Source organism: Motacilla alba, chromosome 1 (assembly GCF_015832195.1).
Source record: "Motacilla alba alba isolate MOTALB_02 chromosome 1, Motacilla_alba_V1.0_pri, whole genome shotgun sequence".
Taxonomy (NCBI): domain Eukaryota; kingdom Metazoa; phylum Chordata; class Aves; order Passeriformes; family Motacillidae; genus Motacilla; species Motacilla alba.
This window is the reverse complement of record NC_052016.1, coordinates 86,312,008-86,333,599: the sequence shown is the minus strand read 5'-3', so window position 1 is coordinate 86,333,599 and position 21,592 is coordinate 86,312,008. Positions and strand designations below refer to the sequence as shown.

General features: G+C 38.8%; 1 protein-coding gene across 7 annotated transcripts in view; it reads left to right on the top strand.

Annotated features, from left to right (window-relative positions):
* NALCN (sodium leak channel, non-selective) overlaps nucleotides 1-21,592 on the top strand; it is a 238,764-nt gene that overhangs the window by 80,451 nt on the left and 136,721 nt on the right. For all 7 annotated transcript variants that reach the window (XM_038129675.1, XM_038129695.1, XM_038129686.1 and 4 more), the window contains 3 exons: nucleotides 8,762-8,904; nucleotides 9,022-9,126; nucleotides 11,802-11,888. In XM_038129675.1, coding sequence (XP_037985603.1) covers nucleotides 8,762-8,904; nucleotides 9,022-9,126; nucleotides 11,802-11,888 — 335 coding nt within the window. The remainder of the gene's footprint in view (nucleotides 1-8,761; nucleotides 8,905-9,021; nucleotides 9,127-11,801; nucleotides 11,889-21,592) is intronic.

Below are 21,592 nucleotides of genomic sequence, written 5' to 3'. Positions count from 1 at the left end.
CTGTCTGTTATTTTTTCTTAGAGAAATGCATTGATCTAAGTGCTGTTACTGTCTTATGTTCATTGAATGCTTAGCAGGTCTTGTTAGTTGGGATTTTCTACTGTTGCCCTTTGGTAAAACTTGAATACAAGAATAAAATCTTGCTCAGATGTGCACTATAGCTGAAGCAAATCAAATTGGGATTTTTTTGGGGGGGATTTTTAAAAGCATGTTATTTAAGATGACAGCAGTTTTTCCACTGATTGTGGTAAAATCTCATGCATCTGCTTTTGAAAATGTTATCCATTCAAGAGAAAGGCGCTGACTTCTTCATTTTAAGAGAAGCACCTACAATTCTGTCATGGTTCGGCGCTGGCCCAATGCCAGTGCCCCCATGAAAACCCATTCTCCCTGGTGTCTGCTGTGAGATGCGATCAGAGACAGAGCAAAGCAGGCCTCCACTTGTAAACAAGGAAAAAAACTTTATTATCATATAACTACAATAAAATTAACACACAGAGCAAAATGGAAACCTTTCAAACATTTCTCCTCCCCCCACTCAATTTCTCACAGAATAACACAAAACCTTAGATCTTTATCCAGTCCATCACCCTTCAAATAATCAACTCAGTCCATCTCCACCCTTCTGACAATCACCTCTCATTTCATCAAGGAGAGAGGAGCCCCCTTGCGCCACAGGTTTCCCCTGGAAACACAGCCGAGTCCAGCTGTGTTTCCCCGTCACTCAGCAACCACCTTCGTGACTTCTTCCTTCCATGTTCAGTGCTCTCACCACTGCACATGGACCAGAGCTGCTTTTAGGGTTTCCCCTTTCAAGGATGCCTTGCCCAGTTCCAGGAGAAAACGACAGTCTCTCACCTTTTCGGGACACCAGTCCCCCCCAATATTTCACCCCCTGGGGCCGAGGGGTCTCACCATCACCTCATCGCCTGTCGTCTCCACTCACATCGCTCCTTTGGCACCAAGCCACCACCTCCTCCTAAAATGCAGTCTCTGTATTACAGGAAAGGTTCTGTCCATGGCCATACAAGAAAAGTCCAGCCAAAGGCCACTCCATCATCTCCTCCACCTAGGATTTTTTCCTCAACTTCTCTCAGTCGTTCTTCAACCTTCACAGCTTTCATCACACTTGCGTATTTCCTCTTATCTGTCTCTCTCCTCCTTCAACTCCCGGAGGATCAGCATTTGCAAGGTTTCCATCATCCCACAGAAGGGTTAAAATCACAGTCTCTGCTCATCCCGAACTCCCACGCTGGCTCCGCGCCGGGCACTCTTCCCTTGTTGCCCCCCCCCCTTCTCTTCCTCGGCCAGGCAGGTGCTATCAAGTTTCAGGATAGCACTGGCACCTCTCTCTTTCTCTCTCTCTCCTGAGGAAGGGGGGCTGCCCGGTGCCTCTCCGAGTTCTTCCACCCTTCCATAATCTTTGGGGGACTCACTCTTGTCCAAGCCATTGCCTCCCTTCCTTGCCCAAGGCTCCGGCCTACCTCCCTCGGCCTCGTGGCTTCGCCTCCCCCGCCCAGCCCGAAGCTGGGCAGGGGAGGTCTGACTCCTCCATCCACCGGAACCAAGAGTTCCCCTGGGAGCTCCTCGCTTTAACCCCTGTGTTCTCAGAGGCGTATCCATATCCTCAGTGGTCAAACCAGGTGCCAATATCCACATCTGAGCACCTATTGGTTTGACCACCACCACCTCTCAAAAACTCACTTCCTCTCAAACCATGACAAATTCACAGGTGATGCCCAGAGGAACCAAATGAAACTGCAATTGCTTTAAGACCAAGCAGCTTTGCTGTTTCATGATTGTGCTTAAAACGAATTAGATTGCTCTGTCACTATTCGAAAAGCTAATGCAACAAGTGAATAGCTTTGATTAACAGTGTATAAAATTCAGTGCTGAATTAGCATGCTTTATGTCAAAGAAGATTTGCATACTTTGTTTTCTCTCTAACAAAGTAATCCATCACTACCTTGTTTTTAATAGTCATTCCCAGCATTTGGCTGAATGGCAGTCCAAATACATAATATCTGAAACGTAACAATTTGGGGGAATTTCTAAATTTTGATTTCTGGGCTGCCACTTTTACTCCATAAATGTGTCTACATGTGTAATGCATTTTAAAAGAAGAAGTAACAGGCCAGTAAAAAGATGGTTCATTTTCAAAGGAATAAATCATTAAATTACAGAGATTCCTCCATTAAACTATTTTATGTTATACAGTTTTGTCATAACATTTACTGTAACAGGCATTGACTCCACTATGACTGTACTTGAAATCAGAGGCATTTCATTGGAAAGACTGAGGTGGTGGCTGGCCCATCTTCACAGCATTCATCACTCTTAAAGCCAAGGCCTAGGGATTTGTGTATTCTTGGTTTCTAGATCTGAAGAGTATTTTTACAGTTTGGTAAGGAAAAGCACAGCTATGCCAGTGTCCTACTTCTAGGCTTCAGTCCGAAGCTCTGCCCACTCTGTTGAAGATGAGACTCCAGAGATCTGAGAAAAGTTGTGTCCTTAAGAATACTCTCTAGAGTGAAGAAGTGGTGGGAGGCTTGACTGTGCTGCAGAGTTTCCAGCTAGCTGTGTGTGCTACAGCTCAACATTTACTTGATTCTCATCAGCTGCCACTAAATTTGTAAAGTTGCCTCCTCACACTCACAAAAGTGATTATATGACAGCCAGACATTTGTCCTACAGCTGTCTAATTGCCAAAAAGAAAAAGCAGACAGTATTTCTGCATATAGAGTCAGCTTATGAGCTCTGTTGAAATTTTGGATCCCTATTTGTTATTTGTGAATCTATAGCTATTTTAATCAAAAAATTACTAAAGAAAAGCAGATATAAATGCTATTCTGGCTAAATGTCCATAAACAAAGCGCACATAAAGTCATTCTGCAGAATGTTAATCTTTCTTTACACCTTGGACTTCAAAAATGTGAAGCAGAGTTCTCTTTTGAAAGCATAAAATATTACATCAGTAGTATCTGTTAAGTACTACTATTAAGTACTATCCCATGTAAGACATTATTGGTACGATGAAGCATGGACTTCTTTGCCCAGAACACGCTCCTATTTAACCCTGTGCAGTCAATACATGTGGCCAGCATTGCTACATTCATATTGATAAGCTTACTTCTGAATATTGAACACATTTCTAAAATACTTGCAAACAGTGTAGACAAGTCCATTTTTTTCCAGAAGTTGACTGGTTTAGTTGAGGTGTTGGGGCATGGGTTGGACTCAATGATCTTGAAGGTCTCTTCCAACCTAGTGATTCTGTGAATTCTGTCATTTTCTGTCTTTTTATTAGGTCTGTAGATCAGATTGCATTGATCCTAGAACTTATATTTGCAATGTTCTTTATCTCCATATTTGTGCTTTTATCTGTACAGTCTCTGTTTATAGTCTTTTCTCACACATAAAACCTTCATCTTCTCATAAGCAAATAGATTTTCAAAATGAAGAATCAGTGACACATCACTACTGTATATTTTAAGTCGCTATGCTTAGCAAGGATTAAAAGACTGTGTTCAGACTGGCAGTGTGGATTTTTTCTGCTGTTGTAAATCAGTTTTTCATCAGCTAAGTAACAGGAAAATAGCACTGGGGCTTGAGGTTTCAACAGAAGAGTAGAGCACTGGCATGTTTTGGGTTTTTTTTTTCTTTTCCTCCTAATTTTTGCTGGTTGGCAGACTGGCTGGTGAGAGTTGGTTTGGGAAAGTAGAATAGGTTGCTCACTCAGGGGCAAGCAACCCCATTAAGCCATTCAGGATTAGTTGATTTCAGTCCTGCCTGCCAGCTGCTTCCCAGAGGTGTTAACAACTTTGTCCTTGCATTTCTGGACAATTTTTTGTCCTTTGTAGTTTCACTGAAACAATAGTGTAAAACACTTGGAAAACCCTGACCACATGCACTGTTTTACAATTACCTTAATACTGAAAGATATATTAAAACTTGACTGGTCAATTGAAATACCCATGCCCCGAAGAAACATGCAGCTTTGTGATTTTATGAGTGAAGGGAAGCAGGGACAGAAACAGGCATGATAACATTTCCATAGCTGAGGCAGAGGTCATTGCTTTATGGACAATCACTCACAGAGCCGTGTTAAGGAAGGCTGCCTTTCAGCGTGCGGCACGACAGAGTGAAATTAGACAGCAGCACCTGCCAGAAGGCGGCTTAGCTTTGCCGGCAAATAGGAGGATCAATCCTTTAGCTGGCGCGGCGAGAGGTTGACACGGTCTGTGCTCTCCGGGGTGGACGCTCCGCCGCCGCCGCCGGCTGATGTTCCAGAGGTGCCCGAGGAGCTCGACCCCCATCTAGCGGCTGCTGTAAAGCAAGGGACAGGAGCGCGGCACTGCCTGGCAGCCGGGGCGTTTCATGCGTGGCAGTGGGTAGTGGTTTACCCTTTTAATAACAACGCATGGATTTTTGCTTGCCTGAATAATTCCTGATTAAAAAGAAAAAGAAGAAATTTAAAAAAGAAAACTTTTGTTTGGTTTTTTTTGTTTGTTTGTTTTGTTGGGGTTTTTTATACCTAAAGTGGCGCTCCTGTAGATTTTCTTTCTCAGCTGCTTCACAGCAGTCACAAGAAAACTGAGAAAATCCTAACATGGTAAGCCAAAGTAGTCTATAAACATAGCTTACACATGCAGAAATTGCTGGTGTTAATGCATAGCTAAACTTTGTTTTCAGTTTTTTCATCTCACTTGGAATAGCTACACGTAACACGTAATAGCTACATGATATTAATTAATTAAAGACAACTCCTCAGCACCATGCATTCTCTTCCTCAGATTATATGGGATTTTGAATCAAGAAGCAAGAATGCATCATTGACTTAGGAGGAAAGGTTTCTGTTTCCCGACTTAGTGAATTTTCATGTGATTTTTTAGCTCTCGTCCTTTAATTCTGCTATTATAAAACTACAGCCTTATTCAGTGCACTCCTTTTCTCATAATGTCCATTTGCAGAATGAGCTGGTTATAGAAGGAGATGATGTCACTGAGCATGGTGGTGACAGAGTCTCAGAAACAAGCAGAAAATCCTGTGTATTTACAGAATGTGCATAAATATAAAATACAGTAGATTAAAGACCATCCCTGCATAGTAATACTATTTTTCTGTTGACTTTGAGTCCCTATGTTTTTAAAAAATACACACTTTCTATATTCCTTAGTAACTTAAAAGATAGGGTTTTGGCAGGAATGATGATTTTACTCCCCTAAGAAAAATCATCACTTTTTTCCCTGGCTCTTCTAATTCTTTTTGTTTCCCTGGTAATCTACTCATCTGTAGAGCATGGAAGAGCCAGGTTACCTTGCTTCCTGATTAGGCATGGATACCATCAGAATTTTCTTTTATTACAGTTATTTAGGTGTTAAAGCAATTCTTTTCTCCACGCCCCTTCAGACTAATATTCCCATCTTCTAGATCTGAAAGGCACTTGTATTAAAGAAGAAATAAGCCCTCTGCATTCTGGTGCTGAATCCCCATATACTAAACATACAATATCAGTAAGTGTACAGTTTGTCTCTGATTGCTGTCTTGTCTTCTATACGGTATGGAGCTAGTGAAAATGTCATGTAAAGTGAGCAAGATTCAATCTCTTTCCCAGTATTTCACTAAATACTTAATTTTCTGAACTTCTTTTATTTTCTTTTTGATATTAACCATGTATGGCTGTAAAACATTTCCAAAGGTAGAAGTGTTTCTTGCTTAGATAAAAGAAGTCATTTGAAATTGATACAGATTATGATATTGATTTACTGAGTTTTAATTTCTACTGAGAAGTGGTTTCCTACTGAGAAGTGGTTATAATTAAACAATTCCTTTAAACACAATGAGTTTGTGTTTAAAGGAATTATTTAATTATAACATCAAAATGGAACTTATTAGACAAGTTCAAACAAAACACAGAAAGTTCCTCCCAAATTAATATTGAATGCTTTCAAGGTTTAACCATTTACTGAAATAAACAGGAAAATTATCATAAATATTTGCCAGATATTTTTATATCTCAAATTCAGCAAGCTGCCCATGCCAACATGCTGAAGCAGATGAGCGGTGTCATAACAACCATGTGTTAAACTGTCTTCATAATTCAAAGCTTTTTCATGGCTGAAAAGTCTCACTGATGCCTGCAGTTACATTGCATAAATGATGATCCTAATGCTCAGGAATTTTGACGAGAGGTGACTGCATTCTGTTGTGTATTGAATAGCCAGGCCCTGCAGGATTTCAAGTCCTTATTGCCTGTGACACCCATATTCCTGATGCTGAGTGATCTGTGTTCTCATATGCCCTAACCACGAGACTCTTAGCACTACACTGTCATTACGTAAGCCCTTTGAACTAGTAGGAAAAGACACCTTGATAGAATACAGACACCTGTGGAAGACAATAAATTTGCCACTTGATCTGAGGGGCATATGTTAGGTTTCATTTATGGCAGCATTCCCATGTCTGGTTTTTTTGGGATGTATCCTACCATCACTTAAAATTTTGATTTTTTCTTACCCTCCATATGGCTTTTGAACATGGTGAGAAAAACAGAGTATGTTGCTGTGAGAGGAGAGTCTTTTAATAACTTACTCATTGGCTTTAGGAAGATGTAGTCCAAAATTAAAGAAATAATCAGAAAAAAAAACAGAAGAGCAAAAATATGCAGTAAGGTAGATGTTAACTAAGAATAACTCTTCTTTTTCAAGGCAAAACATTTTATGGTGTTGCATCCCTTGTTCTGCATCCCTTATTCTGTATGAAAGAGGATTTCCAAGAGACGGTGAACAGCATGGTTCCTGGCATCAGTAATGAAAGTTTTATTCCATTCTAGTCACATACATTAAGCAAGAATGTATACTCTTAAGAGGGATTGCTTTCTAACAGCCTTAAGAGTACCTCTACCAGTTATACACTATAGAGACATTTTTATTCTATTGTCACAGGCAAGCTAATTTTAATTGGGTTAATTGTGCATTTTTGTCCATTCACAGTATTGCTTTACTGTGGCAGATGGCCCAGTGATGTGTTATAAATACTTTGCATGACATCCCCTCTATTTTACTAATCTTCACTGTGACTTTCCCGTTGGTAATGACTAATGACAGTTTCCTAGCCAGCAACTTTTAATAGATTCTTTTTTTTTTCCCTAATCTCTGCCTGTCCTCAACAGCACTGTTTTGTTCAATAATTTAATCAGTTCAGCAACAGTATATTATTAGACAATTGAACCATTACTTTTTGAATTTTTGAAATGTAAAATACCCATGAAGTAATCACTGATGAATATTTCAGTATTGATAGAGACCACTTTTTCTTCTAAAGAAATAGAAAAGGTTTTGTTTTCTATGCTTGAATGCTTCCCCTTTCCTTTTATTTTCATTTCTTTCCCTTGGTCCTGAGAACCATATGCAGTAAAAAACAAGGAATACAAACACTGAAAAACCTAACAGTTTTTCTACCCACCATGCCCATCTTAACCATTTGAAATCTACCTATGAAAAGTAGGTGTTATACAGAAAAAATTCAATTTTTCCCTCTCTCCTCTCATCAGTGAAGATTTATCTGCAGAAGGGACACACCGAGACAAAACTGGTTCTAGGTTCATCCCATCCCTGTTAGCAGACAAAAGGATATAAATGTTACAAATTCAGCAAGAAAGTAGTAGCACAGAGCTTCTTATAGGCTGCTGGGATTTTTTAGGAAATTCTTAGATGCTGGAATTTCTGCCCAGAACCACTTTTTTCTCTGTGGAAATGATCAGATAGTCAGCTTTCTATCTTTATGTTGCTAGCAGCTGCTGTGTTTTGCTAAGGGCAGTGCTCCTCATGCTCCCTCTCTTTTATCAAAGACATTTCATGAAACGAAGCAGTAGTGGAGCAGAGCTGGTGGGTGGCTGTAGGACAATTCTGTGATTTCACAGCAGTTTGTGAAATTTCACAGTTTAATTTCGCAGTTTAATTGTGTTTCTTCTTGGAACAAAAAATTACTTTAAACAAGAATGACTTACAAACCATAACTGGTCTATATTTTGAAGCTTTCATTGCAGAGATAAGGAGGAAGGCCAAGCTGCGTAAAGTATATTAACACTCAGACATTAGATTGAGTTTCGACTTTATGTTTAAAATTAGTAGCTTTATAGCTGTTATTCGAAAGTGGTTTCTGCACAAAAAGGTCTCTCAACATTTTCCTTTCATCTTCTCTTCACCCCCTCAAGAGTGATATAGCGAGTTCAACTTAAAAATGCTTTTTAAAGGCAACATGTGTATGTTAATGCATCTACTACCTGAATTTCAAAACAGTTCAGTAGCTTGCTGTAGATGCTTACTGTGCTTGCTAGTGTCAGGCACCTTCTTCGTGTAGTGCTGCTTGCTCAGTGTTGCTGATATTAAAAGTGATTTCTTTAATCTACTGAATGTTGATCCTTGTTAAATCTGCCTTTTCTCAGGGATGCTGCTGAATGCGAATGATGGGACAAATTCTGCCTTTGGAGGCATTTGCATACTGCCAGTGAACTCTTCTAAGGGATTGTATGTGTCTGTCCAGGGAGGGAAGGGAGTCAGTCTGATCTGATACAGAACCAATTAATATTCAATTGCATAAGGAATAAATGTGGAAATGCACCTGAAAAACTTTGAAGGAGGAGAGGAGAGCTGACACCCTTTAGAAAAAACAAAAATAGGATAGATAAAAGTTTGTTTGCTGATACTGAAAACTTTCAGGGAGGTTTAATGCCAAACATTTTCATTTTTTCCTCTGACAGGCACAAGCATATTTACTGTTTATGAAGCGGCTTCTCAGGAAGGCTGGGTGTTCCTTATGTACCGAGCAATTGACAGTTTTCCCCGATGGCGTTCATATTTCTATTTCATCACCTTAATTTTCTTTCTGGCCTGGCTTGTTAAGGTACTGAAAAATATGTCTTTTTAAATTGGTCTGAAACATAGATCATATTAGAATTAAATTCTTCTCTTTTCTGCTTGCTGAGCTTTGTGTCAGCCATTCTTTCTTTTTCTTTTACAGAATGTTTTTATTGCAGTCATCATTGAAACGTTTGCAGAAATTAGAGTGCAGTTCCAGCAGATGTGGGGGTCCAGGAGCAGTACTACTTCAACTGCCACCACCCAGGTGAAGCACTTGAGATGCTGAGATTTCTTTGAGGACTTGATTTGGTTTAGTTATGAATTAATAATAAGCAAAAAATTTTTGTCTTATATTATATATTTAACTTTGCATGTTGGTACCTATATTCTAAATCTGATACATGAATTTTCATAAAAATTTTAATTCTTGGTTGCATTATCTAGCTAGTCTTTCTTAGGAAGGAATAATAAAGACCATAATACAGTTCTCTATGTGGCTAGATATGCTATTGCTGTGCTTGTATTCTTTTTAACAAAGCATGATAATGCTTTTTTATCATGTCATTGGTGAGTTTGAAATCAGGGTTGCTATTGGATATCACTTTCTGTGCTAAGAAATAAGAGATGAAATCCCAAAGTAGCTGGAAGAAGAGGGGTCAGAGGGTAGCTGAAGTGTTTGGGGAAGCTGGTCCTAGAACTGAGAAGGGTGTGTTGAGACCAAGGAAGAATAGCTTGTAGGGCAAGGAAAGAGCCATGCTAACAGCTGGGGCAGAAAGTGAGACCCTGAACAAAAATAATTAGTAAGAAGAAACTGTGATAGAAAGGGTGGGCTGAGTAGCGGGAAAGAACCCAGTATGAAAAAGAAGAGATACTGGGTTTAGATTTAAATTTTCTCACTCATTATTTTAGCAATCTGATCATGTGTCCCAAATGGGTAAATGACCAGGCTTTTCCAGGGTAGTGCAGTTTGCCATCTCTGAGAAGAACCAGCACCAATTGCCTGCAAAAAGCTCTTAGAAAGACAGATATGCGAAACATACCCACAAGGGAATTTTTTCTAACCATGTAGCTGGAGATTATTTATTTTCCCAAGCCAAAGGATTTAAGTTTTCAAAATTAATTATTGAATATTTTTATATTCTTTTTTTTCTATTCCTGTAATCCGTCTGTAAATCTAGTCCTTTTCTGCCGGCTGCTACATTTTTTGCTTCAAATAGCCTTTGTGGCAATAATTTTTACTCTGTATACATATCTGTGTCAAAGCAGACTTTGTGATATCAATTTAAAGTCTAAAAAAAAAGGACTTTTCTACGTGACATATGCTTAACCTGAGGAACTTAATGTTCATAGGACAAATTCTGAGCCATATAGGCTTATCCAGCATACTCTGAACTAGAGAATGGAACAGAGAGTTCAGTGTAGGGAAACACAAGAAGCAGCCAACATTAAAAAATATAAAATATCCAAAATAATGTCATGATGCCAAAGAACATGAATATGTTGAATATAATCTGCATCACACAAATTAAAAATAGCTTGCTAGCTGCAGAGAAGCAAATGGTTTAAATGGCTGCTTCGTTCCTCGAGTCAGTGGCATAATGGAATATCAAGAAAGTCCAGCTTACCAAACTGAAAAAATTATTTATCTTTTTCTGTATTAAGAAGGACAAAAAATATCTTGCAGGACTTCTTGTTTGAAGCACCAGACAAAAGTTAAAACCCATGCTTGTTTTGTGCATGAAGTAGCCTTTAGATCTATGTCTTATTTTTCCCACTTCTTACATTACTGAGCTGTTCTCCAAACTTATTCCTATAGAAAAGAAAATGGGTGTCCAGGAGTTGAAGTCTAGGAAAGGGTCTCTAGAAAAGCATAAAAGAAGGCTCTTCTAAAGCACTAAGCACTTTAGCAATGTAAAGCATGGTAAAAAGAGGAGTAACTGTGCTGATCTTAGCTGGCAACTCTTCCCAGTGCAGAGATGCTAAATAAAGACTTCGAAGAATTACAACCATATTTGTGTGACACTGTCTCCAGTCTAATGAGCAGTTCTCTCAGGATGACTTTTAGGCTTCAACCACCCTCCAGGGGCTGAGTTCTTGAGGTGACTCTTGAGTCCTGGATGTCAAGGAAAAGATGGGAGTGAGGTGGGAACTTTGCCACACTTCATTACATAGTATATGCAGGTGGCAACTCAAAATGCTAGAACCATTCATTTTCTCTCAAGGACATTTTCAAGGACAGTGTTAATTACTTTCAGGTGTGGTGTCTCACTGTTCCTTATGTCCAGCAGTCTGCATCCTTTTGTGTCCTAATTTCTGAGGAAAAAACCCAACAAAACAGAATGCCTATGTCTACTCTTCCAGAGGCTATTGATAAAATGTGAATACCACTGTGGTCAAGAGAGCCTTTTCCATTGCCATTATTAGAGCTTGGAAACATTCAGCTATTTACAGGAATTTTAATCTATGTGAAATTATACATAAGGACTGTCCAGCTACTCTTGATATGCGTCAATGCATCAAAAATGAAGTGGTCCTTGCAGTAAAATAATTTTGCCAGTAAAAAAGCTTACCAAACGCATCATAAAGCTTATTTATGTGGTCACAATGTACTTTTTTTTTCTTAGGATAAGCTTACCTTAGAAAGGAAATGATTCTGAACAGGTACCACTATCTAGTGCTGCTGGTCAGAGATTAACTGAATTGTTTCCTATATTAGGACTAATAGAGACACATTGTGTTTGATGTTATCTGAGTAAAATTCAGACAATTGTTGGAAAAAGCATGTTACTTTTTTTTTTTCTGTAGCAGAAAGAATCATTCCTCTGTTATTTTAAACTAGCTATCATGAAAATGCATGCTGGTCCTTAAGGGGAATGTATTAGATCTCACTTTTCTTTATTGCCACACAAAACATTTCTGACAACAGTCTTCCCTTTCAAGATGTTTCACGAAGATGCTGCTGGAGGTTGGCAGCTTGTGGCTGTTGATGTGAATAAACCCCAGGGCAGAGCTCCTGCATGTCTACAGGTATGACATTGCTTTTTAATAAATCTCTGTGTGTAACCAGCATCACTCTGATGTTGCTATAAGGAAATTATGCTGAGAAACAGCTACCATAGTTACATTTTTTTTAATCTATTGCTTTCTGCAGTGTGGATTTTTTTTCTTGAAAATCACAGATCAACAAATAAAGATGTACCACACCCAAAGGGAGAAAATTGGAAAAATCCTTCCTGATAAGGTTCTGTTTTGTGTGCTTATGACAGAAAGATTTCAGATTTTAAAATATAAAATAAAATAGTTAATCATGTTCTATCTCTCAGAATTTGTATACAAATCTATTCCTTCCCTAGGATATTCACATCATAAATGCTTGTTCATTAAATGCAAAATACAATAACATATGCCAAGAAGCATGACTAATCATAATAAACACAGAAGTACCTAATTTCTCTTGTTCCCTTGTGAAAATAGGCTCACAAAGAAAGGGAGAAGAAGCATGTAGGGAGCAAGCCATACAGTGTTTGTAACCTCCAGATTTGATATTCCTACTTAGATAGAAATTAATTTGAAAAACTCTATCCTCATTTTTTTATATAAATCCAGACGAAGATAAGTAATGTTTTTATAAATCCATTTTTTCAGAGAAGAGCACTGTACAGCAGCTCAAATTTTTATTTGCAAGTTAAATAATGTCATTTCTGGATAAAACAAACTTCAGAATAGAAAGCCAAAACTACTATAGCATCTTCTGTCAATTTTGGTTATGTTTGGTTTAACATGTAAGCTAAAATACACGCTCTTGTTGGCAGCATGTACATTGCTGAGCCCTAAGCTGGCAAGCACCTTCCATTCCCTCCACAAGCTGTTCATTCTCAAATATCTCTTCTTTGCCAAACCACTGCCATGTATTCGATTATAGCACACGTCTTAATAGATAATTCATATTCCCAAATTTAATTCTTGATTTTGACAGCAACCGGAACATTATTTGTGGTGTTCTCAAGTAACAGTCTCAAGTAGGTGAATAAAATGTAGCTGAACTCACAGTGAAAACTTCAGATGAAAATTAAGATACCATCTGAGTTACCTGGTCTGCCTTTGCGGCATTGCGTTTTTGCCCCTTTTAGGAATCATGTGAACACAGTAAATTGTGTTCCAGTGGACTTAAACCTCATGCATTGAACTTCTTATATTTGCCATTCAACCAGTAGTTTCCCTCTTGTTCTTCATTCTTTTGTGAAATAGGGGAAGCTCTGAAACAGTGCTTCAGCACCCTTTTTAAGACATTAAACTGCATGAACTCCATTAAGTGTCCATTAGTCCAAAAGTCCATTAACAATATGAAGTCCATGTCCTAATTTCCATTAGGAAGTTTATCCTTCATGGCGTTACTGTCCCTATCGACAAATAAGCTGTATTGAGTGGTTGTTGACATCATGGACGCAGTAAACCAGATTTCTGTTCTATGTTTTATGTGTCTTATGCACAGTCTAACTTTTACATATCAGAAATAAGAGTTGAGCTGTAAGATTTGCTTTTTATAATTTTGAACTTCCATGCATTAGATACCTCTGCATCCATTAACATAAGTACTCTGTGTGATGTAATGTTTTTTGTGGTTTTTTAACTGCTGGTTTACATATTAGGGTGATCTAATGATTTTAAAATGTCTGAGAAATGGATTTTTTGTTCTGCATCAGGTCGCAATATGAGAATTGCAGAAAGAAGACAGTCTTACCTTTCCTCATTGCTATACTTCCCCCTCACTATGTGCCTGAGCTGGCACCGTATTTATGCACTTGTTCGGGGAATGGAGTTAAAGTTGGCAGGAGGAGAGGAGTGAATTTGTTATTGATCAGACTCCCTGCAGCTGTGTAAATGTTTTTTCTGACACAAGAAAGGGCCCAGAACATTAGCAAGAGCAGTCTAGGAATGTGAGAACTGCTTCCTTCAGCAGCAGTAAGCTATAAAGCATGACTACAATAAATTTCAATCAATTTTTTTTAAGACAAATGGAAATTACTATAAAAATCAGTTATTTAATTTTTTTTTTGTTTCTTGTTTTGTACTGGGCCAGTATCAGAGAGGTAGCTGGTCTGCTAGGCTGTGCAGCCAGCTCCTAGGAACCCTTAAAATACTCAGGACTGGTGGCTTCCAACCACCAGTGTTCCTCTGTGCAGCTCTCGGATTTATTCTTAAGTACACTTTATTTATGTATATTTTTATGTGTCTGTATGTCCCATACATGCAGACACACACATTTAATGGTTCATTCTAACTATCTGTAGAACAATTATAGGGTGCAGAGGTGTGGAATATAGAGGTTGTAAGTGATGTGGAGATGTGTTTCTCCGTGGCCATGGATAGGTTCCAGCTACCTGTAGGAACCTGATGGAGTTCAGAGGTGGTGTGCAGTCATTGTGGTATAGCAATAACAGCTGATAATATTGTGGAAAGAAACTAAATAGATGTAGCAACAATTTAAACAGCTCAGAAAAGTTTTAAATAGAAGCAGCAGGCCCTATCTACTGCCTGATTTTAAAGACTTGTGCTTCTGAGATTTGGGGGTTTGCAGGCTAAATTTTGGTAGTAGAATACTTGTCAAGTTAACTGGAGGAAGTGTTTCACACATTTGAGAATAAAGTCATGTCTAGTGCCAAGTACCACAATCACGAGTTGCTGATGGCACTGGGGACATCTCTGCAATTCCTGCAATTCATGCTCACATTTTCCCTGACATGAACCAGAGATTTTGCAGGGGCTGTCCTGTGTTACCTGTTTAGTTAGATGCTGGAATGTAGGATATAAACTAACTTCCATTGCCTTAGTGCCCTGCAAAATCACTAACATCCTCTTTCACGAACAGGACCAGAAGCAACCGGCAGAGCATTGAACAATGGGAGGCTCTCTCTGAACACCAAGAAGCAATTTTTTACTCTGAGGGTAACTAAGTGCTGGCAAGGTTGCCCAGGGAAGTCATGGACTTTCCATCTTTGGAGGCTTTAGTAGCTGTCCTGGGAAACTGGCTCTCAGTGGCTCTGCTTGAGTGATTTTGGTAGCATGGAGACCTGAGCCCAGTGTACATGGGTTGTATGATTGATGGGGAAGATATAGGGCTGTTGGAGGCAGTATTGGAGGATTTGCTTTGGTGCATGGAATAAAACTGTTCCACACTTCACCTCAGATAGGCAGAATAGATGTGGACTGTACCTAATATATTCTTTCAACCCATCTTCCTCCATTCTTGTGGGCTCCCCACGAGAAGATGCTGAGAGTTAGAGAGGTGTTGTGGCACACTGAGGAATTACAGTTTGGGAACAAAACAGAAGAAAAACCCACAGTGTAAATATATCCCCAGTGGGGTGGCAAAGGACATTATGTAGGGAGCCTTCTACCTCTTAAGTACAGTACCTTATAGCCATATGTACAGGCTGACTACCATCACCTTTCCCTCCTCCACTGCATTAAGTAGGATGAGTAACTGCTTGCCTTTAAGCTTTACACATAAAAATGTTGGTGAGTTTGTTGATTAGAAAACAAGCATTTCTTGTTTAATAAAAGAAAATAAGAACAAACAATTTCTAAGAGAAATTGTAAAGGAGAATTGCAAATGCCACGTCTGATCTTAACTTGTGTGTTTAAAGTGACCAGCTATGCCATGAACATTGTTCCGTTTCTCTCTGTTAAGGTTCCTACAAGTAGATACTTCCATGTGTTTGGATATTAGGGACTGACCTTGATTTTATTTGGGAAAAAGACCCAAAAAATTGCTGATTAAAAACCAAAGGCTGGCTGACAAAGCTTGATGCACTTGATTTTTGGCTATCAAATTTGCTGTATTATAAGCATATTTGAGACTTCTTCTTACCTTCTTCCAGGCAACATATGCAAAGAGTATCTACAAAACAAAAGAGATAGCTATGAGAGTTGTACGCTGACACTTATTTTGGCAGGATATTAGTTTTGAGATCTAACTCTGGCAGAAGTTACATATTATTAATAAGTTTGGGAGTAAAAGAACTCAGCTAAACCCTGTATCCTTTAATTCCTCAATTGTTTCAGGGTATATATCCTGACAAGCTACAAAAAAAGTGCAATACTGTCTCAGTAGGCAATTGTACAGTACATGGAAAAATGAAGATAAAGAAACATAACACTGAATTCAGTTGAGAATCGTGGGGAGAATTAATAAAACCTTAAGCCTTTCTTAAACATGTTGATGTTGCAGAGTCTTAATGGCTACATTGGACTGCTTCAGGATATGGCCCCAGAGTTCTGCTCTACATCTGATTCTGACAGTAAATTTTTTAATTGTTTAAGGTCTATGTTGCATCCCCAGTGGACTCATCCTCTTTTCTCTTAAAAGGCATTAAAACAAATTCAAAATTTAAGTCCACAGGACCACTAATATAAGTTATGTAGCATTCCTGACTGAGAACCAAAGTCACAGACAAAACAGGTAACTTGCAAAACACATTTTTTACAGGCTGCCAGGGAGGTCATGGAGACTCCATCTCTGGTGACATTCAAAACCCAAGGGACACATTCCTATGTCACTGTTCTAGGTGACCGTGACTTGGCAGGGGGTTGAAATGGGCAATCTCCTTCTAAGCCTAGCTATTCTGTGATTCATTGATTTTATGAGAACATACCTTTCTTTATGAGAACATCTACCTTTCTAGAGATGGCATCTGTGAATATTAGGTAATCATTTTCTAGGAAAAATAATGCATAACTTTTTTTCTGGCGCTCATGTAAGTGCAGGACTGTGTTTAGACTCTCCCCCATGCAGCAGCCTATCTCTATCCCAAATATTTCATGTTGACATTTTTTTTGTGACAGGGAATCTGAATGAAGTACTGAAGGGCAGGTTCTGATAGTGTCATTCTCTCTCCTCCCACCTTGGAGTAATGCAAAACCCCACTCTCTGTTAGAATGAGCCTAGTTCAGTTGGGGTAGAAAAACACTGCCTGACCTCTGGTTGCTTTTTACTTCACAGGTATCAAATTACAATCCTCAAATCTATTTAAAATTTAAGAATCCTTCACAAATTTACGCCTTTAAATGGTAGATTAATATCTGTGAGGGCACATGCAGCATGTTTGTCCATACTGCAAGATTGGGAAGGAAACAGTTAAGGGCAGAACTGCTATTCAGGGGGAAGTAAGCAGGCCTGGGGAAAAGACCAGCAGGGATATTAGCTTAAATTAACTAAGGACAGGCTGCACTTCAGGAGGAACCAGCTGTAGCAAAAGCTGAGGCTGGACTCTGCTGAAAAGGCCCTGGGAGTCTCAGTAGGCAGCGTGCTGAACAGGAATCTTCCCTGCCAACAGAGGAGGTCGATAGGATCCTGGGTCATTGTGTGGAAGGAATTATCTCCTGTTGCTCAGCACTGGTAAGCCTGAATCCAGATACTGAGTCTGGTTTTGGACACTTGCTACAATATGAATACTGACAAACCATCTCAAGTTCAACAGAGGGGCTCAAGGTGTTTGAGAAGCTTACTGTTTTTCTGGTCTCTTTCGATAAGAAATGGTGAATTACAGTATTAAAAAAAAAAAAAAGTATATGGGCAAAATATGTTTGTTACTCTAGTGTTATGAGATTATCTTTTTAATTCACAACAGAAAAGGATAGTGGTTCTTACCACTTATATTTACATTTTATTAATCCTGTCCCCTCCTTCCTCAAGCTGAATGAACTGCAATAATTTCAGCCATCTTAATTCATAACTTCTTTTATTAACATAAACTGAAGTGGATGCCAGTTTATATTATCAGAAAGTAGAGGGAACTGAGGTGTCCCGGGAGTAAACTTACTGTCCTGTGGGAAATCAGACAGCTACAGAAGCTGAACTGGGTAGCATCACAGACCTTTTGGCCCTGGTACAGTAAAAGCCAAAGGAGAGATAAACTCAAGGCAAGAACAGAAGTGAAGACATCATGTCTGGTCACTCTGACTCTCTAACACTGACCACTTTAACAAAAGAAGATGTAACAAAGACTTTACTAGCGAAAGAGATAACAAAGGCTATTACTAGCACGACAAGAATAATCAGAAGATTGTGTTTCTAAAGGAGACTGGGATAAAAGGGTCAGAGTAGAACATTTTGTACAAACGTATTTTCCTGTAAATACCGGTAAACTGTGTAATAAACTGGCTTTGCTTTGCTGGCATAAGCAAAGTCCTTGTCAGTCAATCCCCACACTGTCCCTTCAGTTGCAGCTGCTAATATGGTTAAGGCCTCTGAAAAAAATGAGGCAAGCAAACAGCAGAGGATGGTAACAGCTTTACTTTCCTCATGTGAAGTAGCATAAAGCTAAAACTGAGCACACATTTAACAGCAGCTCATTTGTGAATCCCCAGCCAGTTTCTGAGAGTTAGCCAGATACTGGAATATCCACCCCTTTACACTATTCACCACACTTTCACCATTTCTTCCCATACTCTATGTACAAGTAGAAAACAATACAAGTCTCTTTGTTGTTTTTTTCATAATGCTCAGTATTTACTATGTCCCCATATACAACTGAGGATACCAAGATGAGATGGGGCTGGACTATAATGTGTAGGTTCTTCTGTTGCCTACATGTTTATTTTCTCTGCAGAGCCTTCCATTTCTCCTCATTTTCTGTTTTTACCCCACCAAAGCTACCAGTTTGCTGTTACATTACACTTGACATACTCTGGTCCCGAGTCTCCTCAGTAAAACCAATGTGGTTGGTTTTCAGTACTGTTTCATAAGCATCACTGAAGTGTCCAAGCTTCTATCAAGTGATGCAATTTCAAGGCTTTCTAAATGAGAACAGGGCGTACAATAAATATGGTTTTTTTTTTAATTGCAGCCTCAGAAATTTAGGATTTGGAATCAGTTAATCTTCTTCTGAATAAAATCATGTACTCAAATAATAAACTCATTCAAATCAAAACTTAATTTTAGCAAACTGAAAGAGAAGATTATTCTTCCACTGTAAAAGAGGATCCCAGTTAATTGGAAGAAATACATGTGTGTAATTTAATGAAACCATTGTAGGTAAGAAGGGAATAGGACAGAGTAGGCACACCTCTGCTGTTGATTCCTAAGTTACACTAAAGATCAAATTAATATATAAATAGACTTCCAACTTTCTTGTTCACCAGTAATTACTTCCCATGAAAGAAGATAAAACCCACTTATGTATTCTCTTCTGTTGTTCCTGCAGTGAAAATCCCTAAGTACTGCTTTGTTTCATGTCTCTCTCTCATATTCAATATATCCATCATGAAACTGGTAAAACAATCAATTCCTTCTTCTCTGGCCATGTCCTCCACCCTCTATGGTTTTTTTATGCCTTTGAATATTGCTTTTCACCTTTTAATCTCCTTCAAGTTTCTATAGAGTTCTGTAATTTTACAGAATTCTTTAACAAATTGAGATAATATGTAGCATGAAGGACTGACCTTTTTTGATGCAAAAAGGTATGATTAAATTTCTGACACTAATCATATGTTCAAAAGTGCTGTAATAATAACAATGTCACTTGCTTGCTCAGATCATAGCTTTGTGACCTTCTGTTTCTTTCCTAGGTGAAGCACATATATAGTGAAATATAGAAAGTGAATATAGTATCTTTTATCTGTTGAAGATTTTACTGTCAGAGTAGGAGTGCACATAGAGTTTGTAAGTGACCACTTCCATTTATGCTGACACATCAGACACAGTGTACTCAAGCTTTTTCTAAATATCCTTCCATCTTCAGCTGTGCATTTCATTTTTGCCCAAACTATTAACATGAACAGGGAATTACTGTCTGGCTTGTTGTTTCCCACAGGAGCCACAGTGGGAAACTGTTCATAATTTTTCTGTTCATTACAAAAGTATGTATTGAGAAAGCTGAAGATGTCATTATTTGTAGTTAGTAATAACAACCACAGTTTCATGGAAGATATGAGTTGCATCTTTCCAGGTCAGCTTTAAATGAATATGTGTACTTTACAAATCTGTGCAGATAGAAAGACAAAAAGAAAAAAGTCATAACAAAATTATTAGCAACCTCTAAAATTAATAGGAAAAGAAAAATAAGGGATACAATGTGCATTTAAAGGGTAAATACATGCTCAAAGAATTTTTCAAGGCTTTTTTTCTAAAAACTAATCCTCAGTTTTTCTTTCTTTGTGAACTGAGAGCTTCCTACTGAGCTTGTAGGAGTAACTCGTGGTAGGCAGGAAGTTCTAACACACTATATGTTAAAGTAATGTCAACAACATCATAATAATGTGGCAACGTGGAGCCTCAGCATGAATTTGTGCTAAATGATTCCTGTTGAAATGGAAAACACAAAGATTATTTTTCAGTAAGAAAAGAAATCAATATTTTAAATCAATGCCAGTCATAGGGAACAGTGAGAACAAGTAGCAAAAGACCACAAAGAACATTTGGGAACACTCAAAAGAAAAATACAATAAATAGAAAACCACTCTACCAAAATAAAAGCTTCCACAGCATGCATTAGGATGTGTCATAATCAGAAACCATACTAATTTTTCATGTTGCCACTTCCAGCCACTTCTGTAAAATTAAGGAAAACTTAGGTGACAGAGTTAAAATTCTTCAAAAGCACTATAATAGTACCCATTTTTCTTGCCCTCTTGTCACGGTTTAGTCTGATTTACTGTTAGCTACAATGCTGCTTTATGCAAGAGTCCCTTGCAGATCCCACATCTGCCTGTGCCTGTTAGCTCTGCTCTGCCCGTGTACAGTGTGCCCTGAGGACAGGCGGGCGGGCTCCTGGGAGAGACAAGAGGGGTAGCGTGGCAAGCCCAGTGTCTCTCACCTACCCAGCAGGTCAGACATACTACTCACACACTACTCCTCCTTAGTAAAACCTCTTTGTAGATCAGCTGCCACAGAAGACATGGTTAACCTCCCCATTTATTTTACCTGATTGAGCAGTTTGGTGCAACCACCACACAGTTTGTGTGAGACAAAGCGAGTGTGTTACAAAGGCTCTGCACAGAGCCTGTAGAGTATCTCTGTCTGAATGTTTGCTCAGAAATAGCTCCAGACCTGCGTTGCTCCACACACCATTGCAATGTTCTACCTCAGCTAGCAGGGCCTGACAGGGTGAAACCCTGCCCTGGTCAGTGGGAATAAGCATCATTATGCAAAGACCAGACTAGTAAAACCCAGCAGATCTACTGTTCCATGGGAAGTGGTTGTAATTGGAAGTAGTTGGACTTGATGATCCTTTTGGGTCCCTTCCAACTCAAAATATTCTATGATTCTAAGTGTCTTCTAAAGCATGTATTAGGGAGGGTTTTTTGTAAACACACCATATATAAATCAAGTTATTCTTTTCTCCATCACTCCCTGCTTTAAAGAGCTGGATGTATCTCTTTCCCAACTCAACACAGTCCTATTTTATTGAAGTGCCTCTCAGGTAGTTAGCTAGTATATTTCAATACCACAGTAGCCAAATCTCACAGGGATATATTTTTCCACAATAAGGAAGGTGAACAGCAAGAAACCTACTAAGTAGTTTTCTCAATGTCTACAGGAAATTTGTGCTTAGACAATAAATTTAACCCAGGTCTTCAGAGTCCCTCTCCATTCCCTTAGCCATTAGAATATTTCCTCTCCCAATGCAGAATATAGTACGTTGAGGAACTAAATTCTAAATACTCAATACACTAAATAAGTAGAGTTTCACCAAAGGACAGGCCCAGACTCATGCAACTGTTGAAACAGA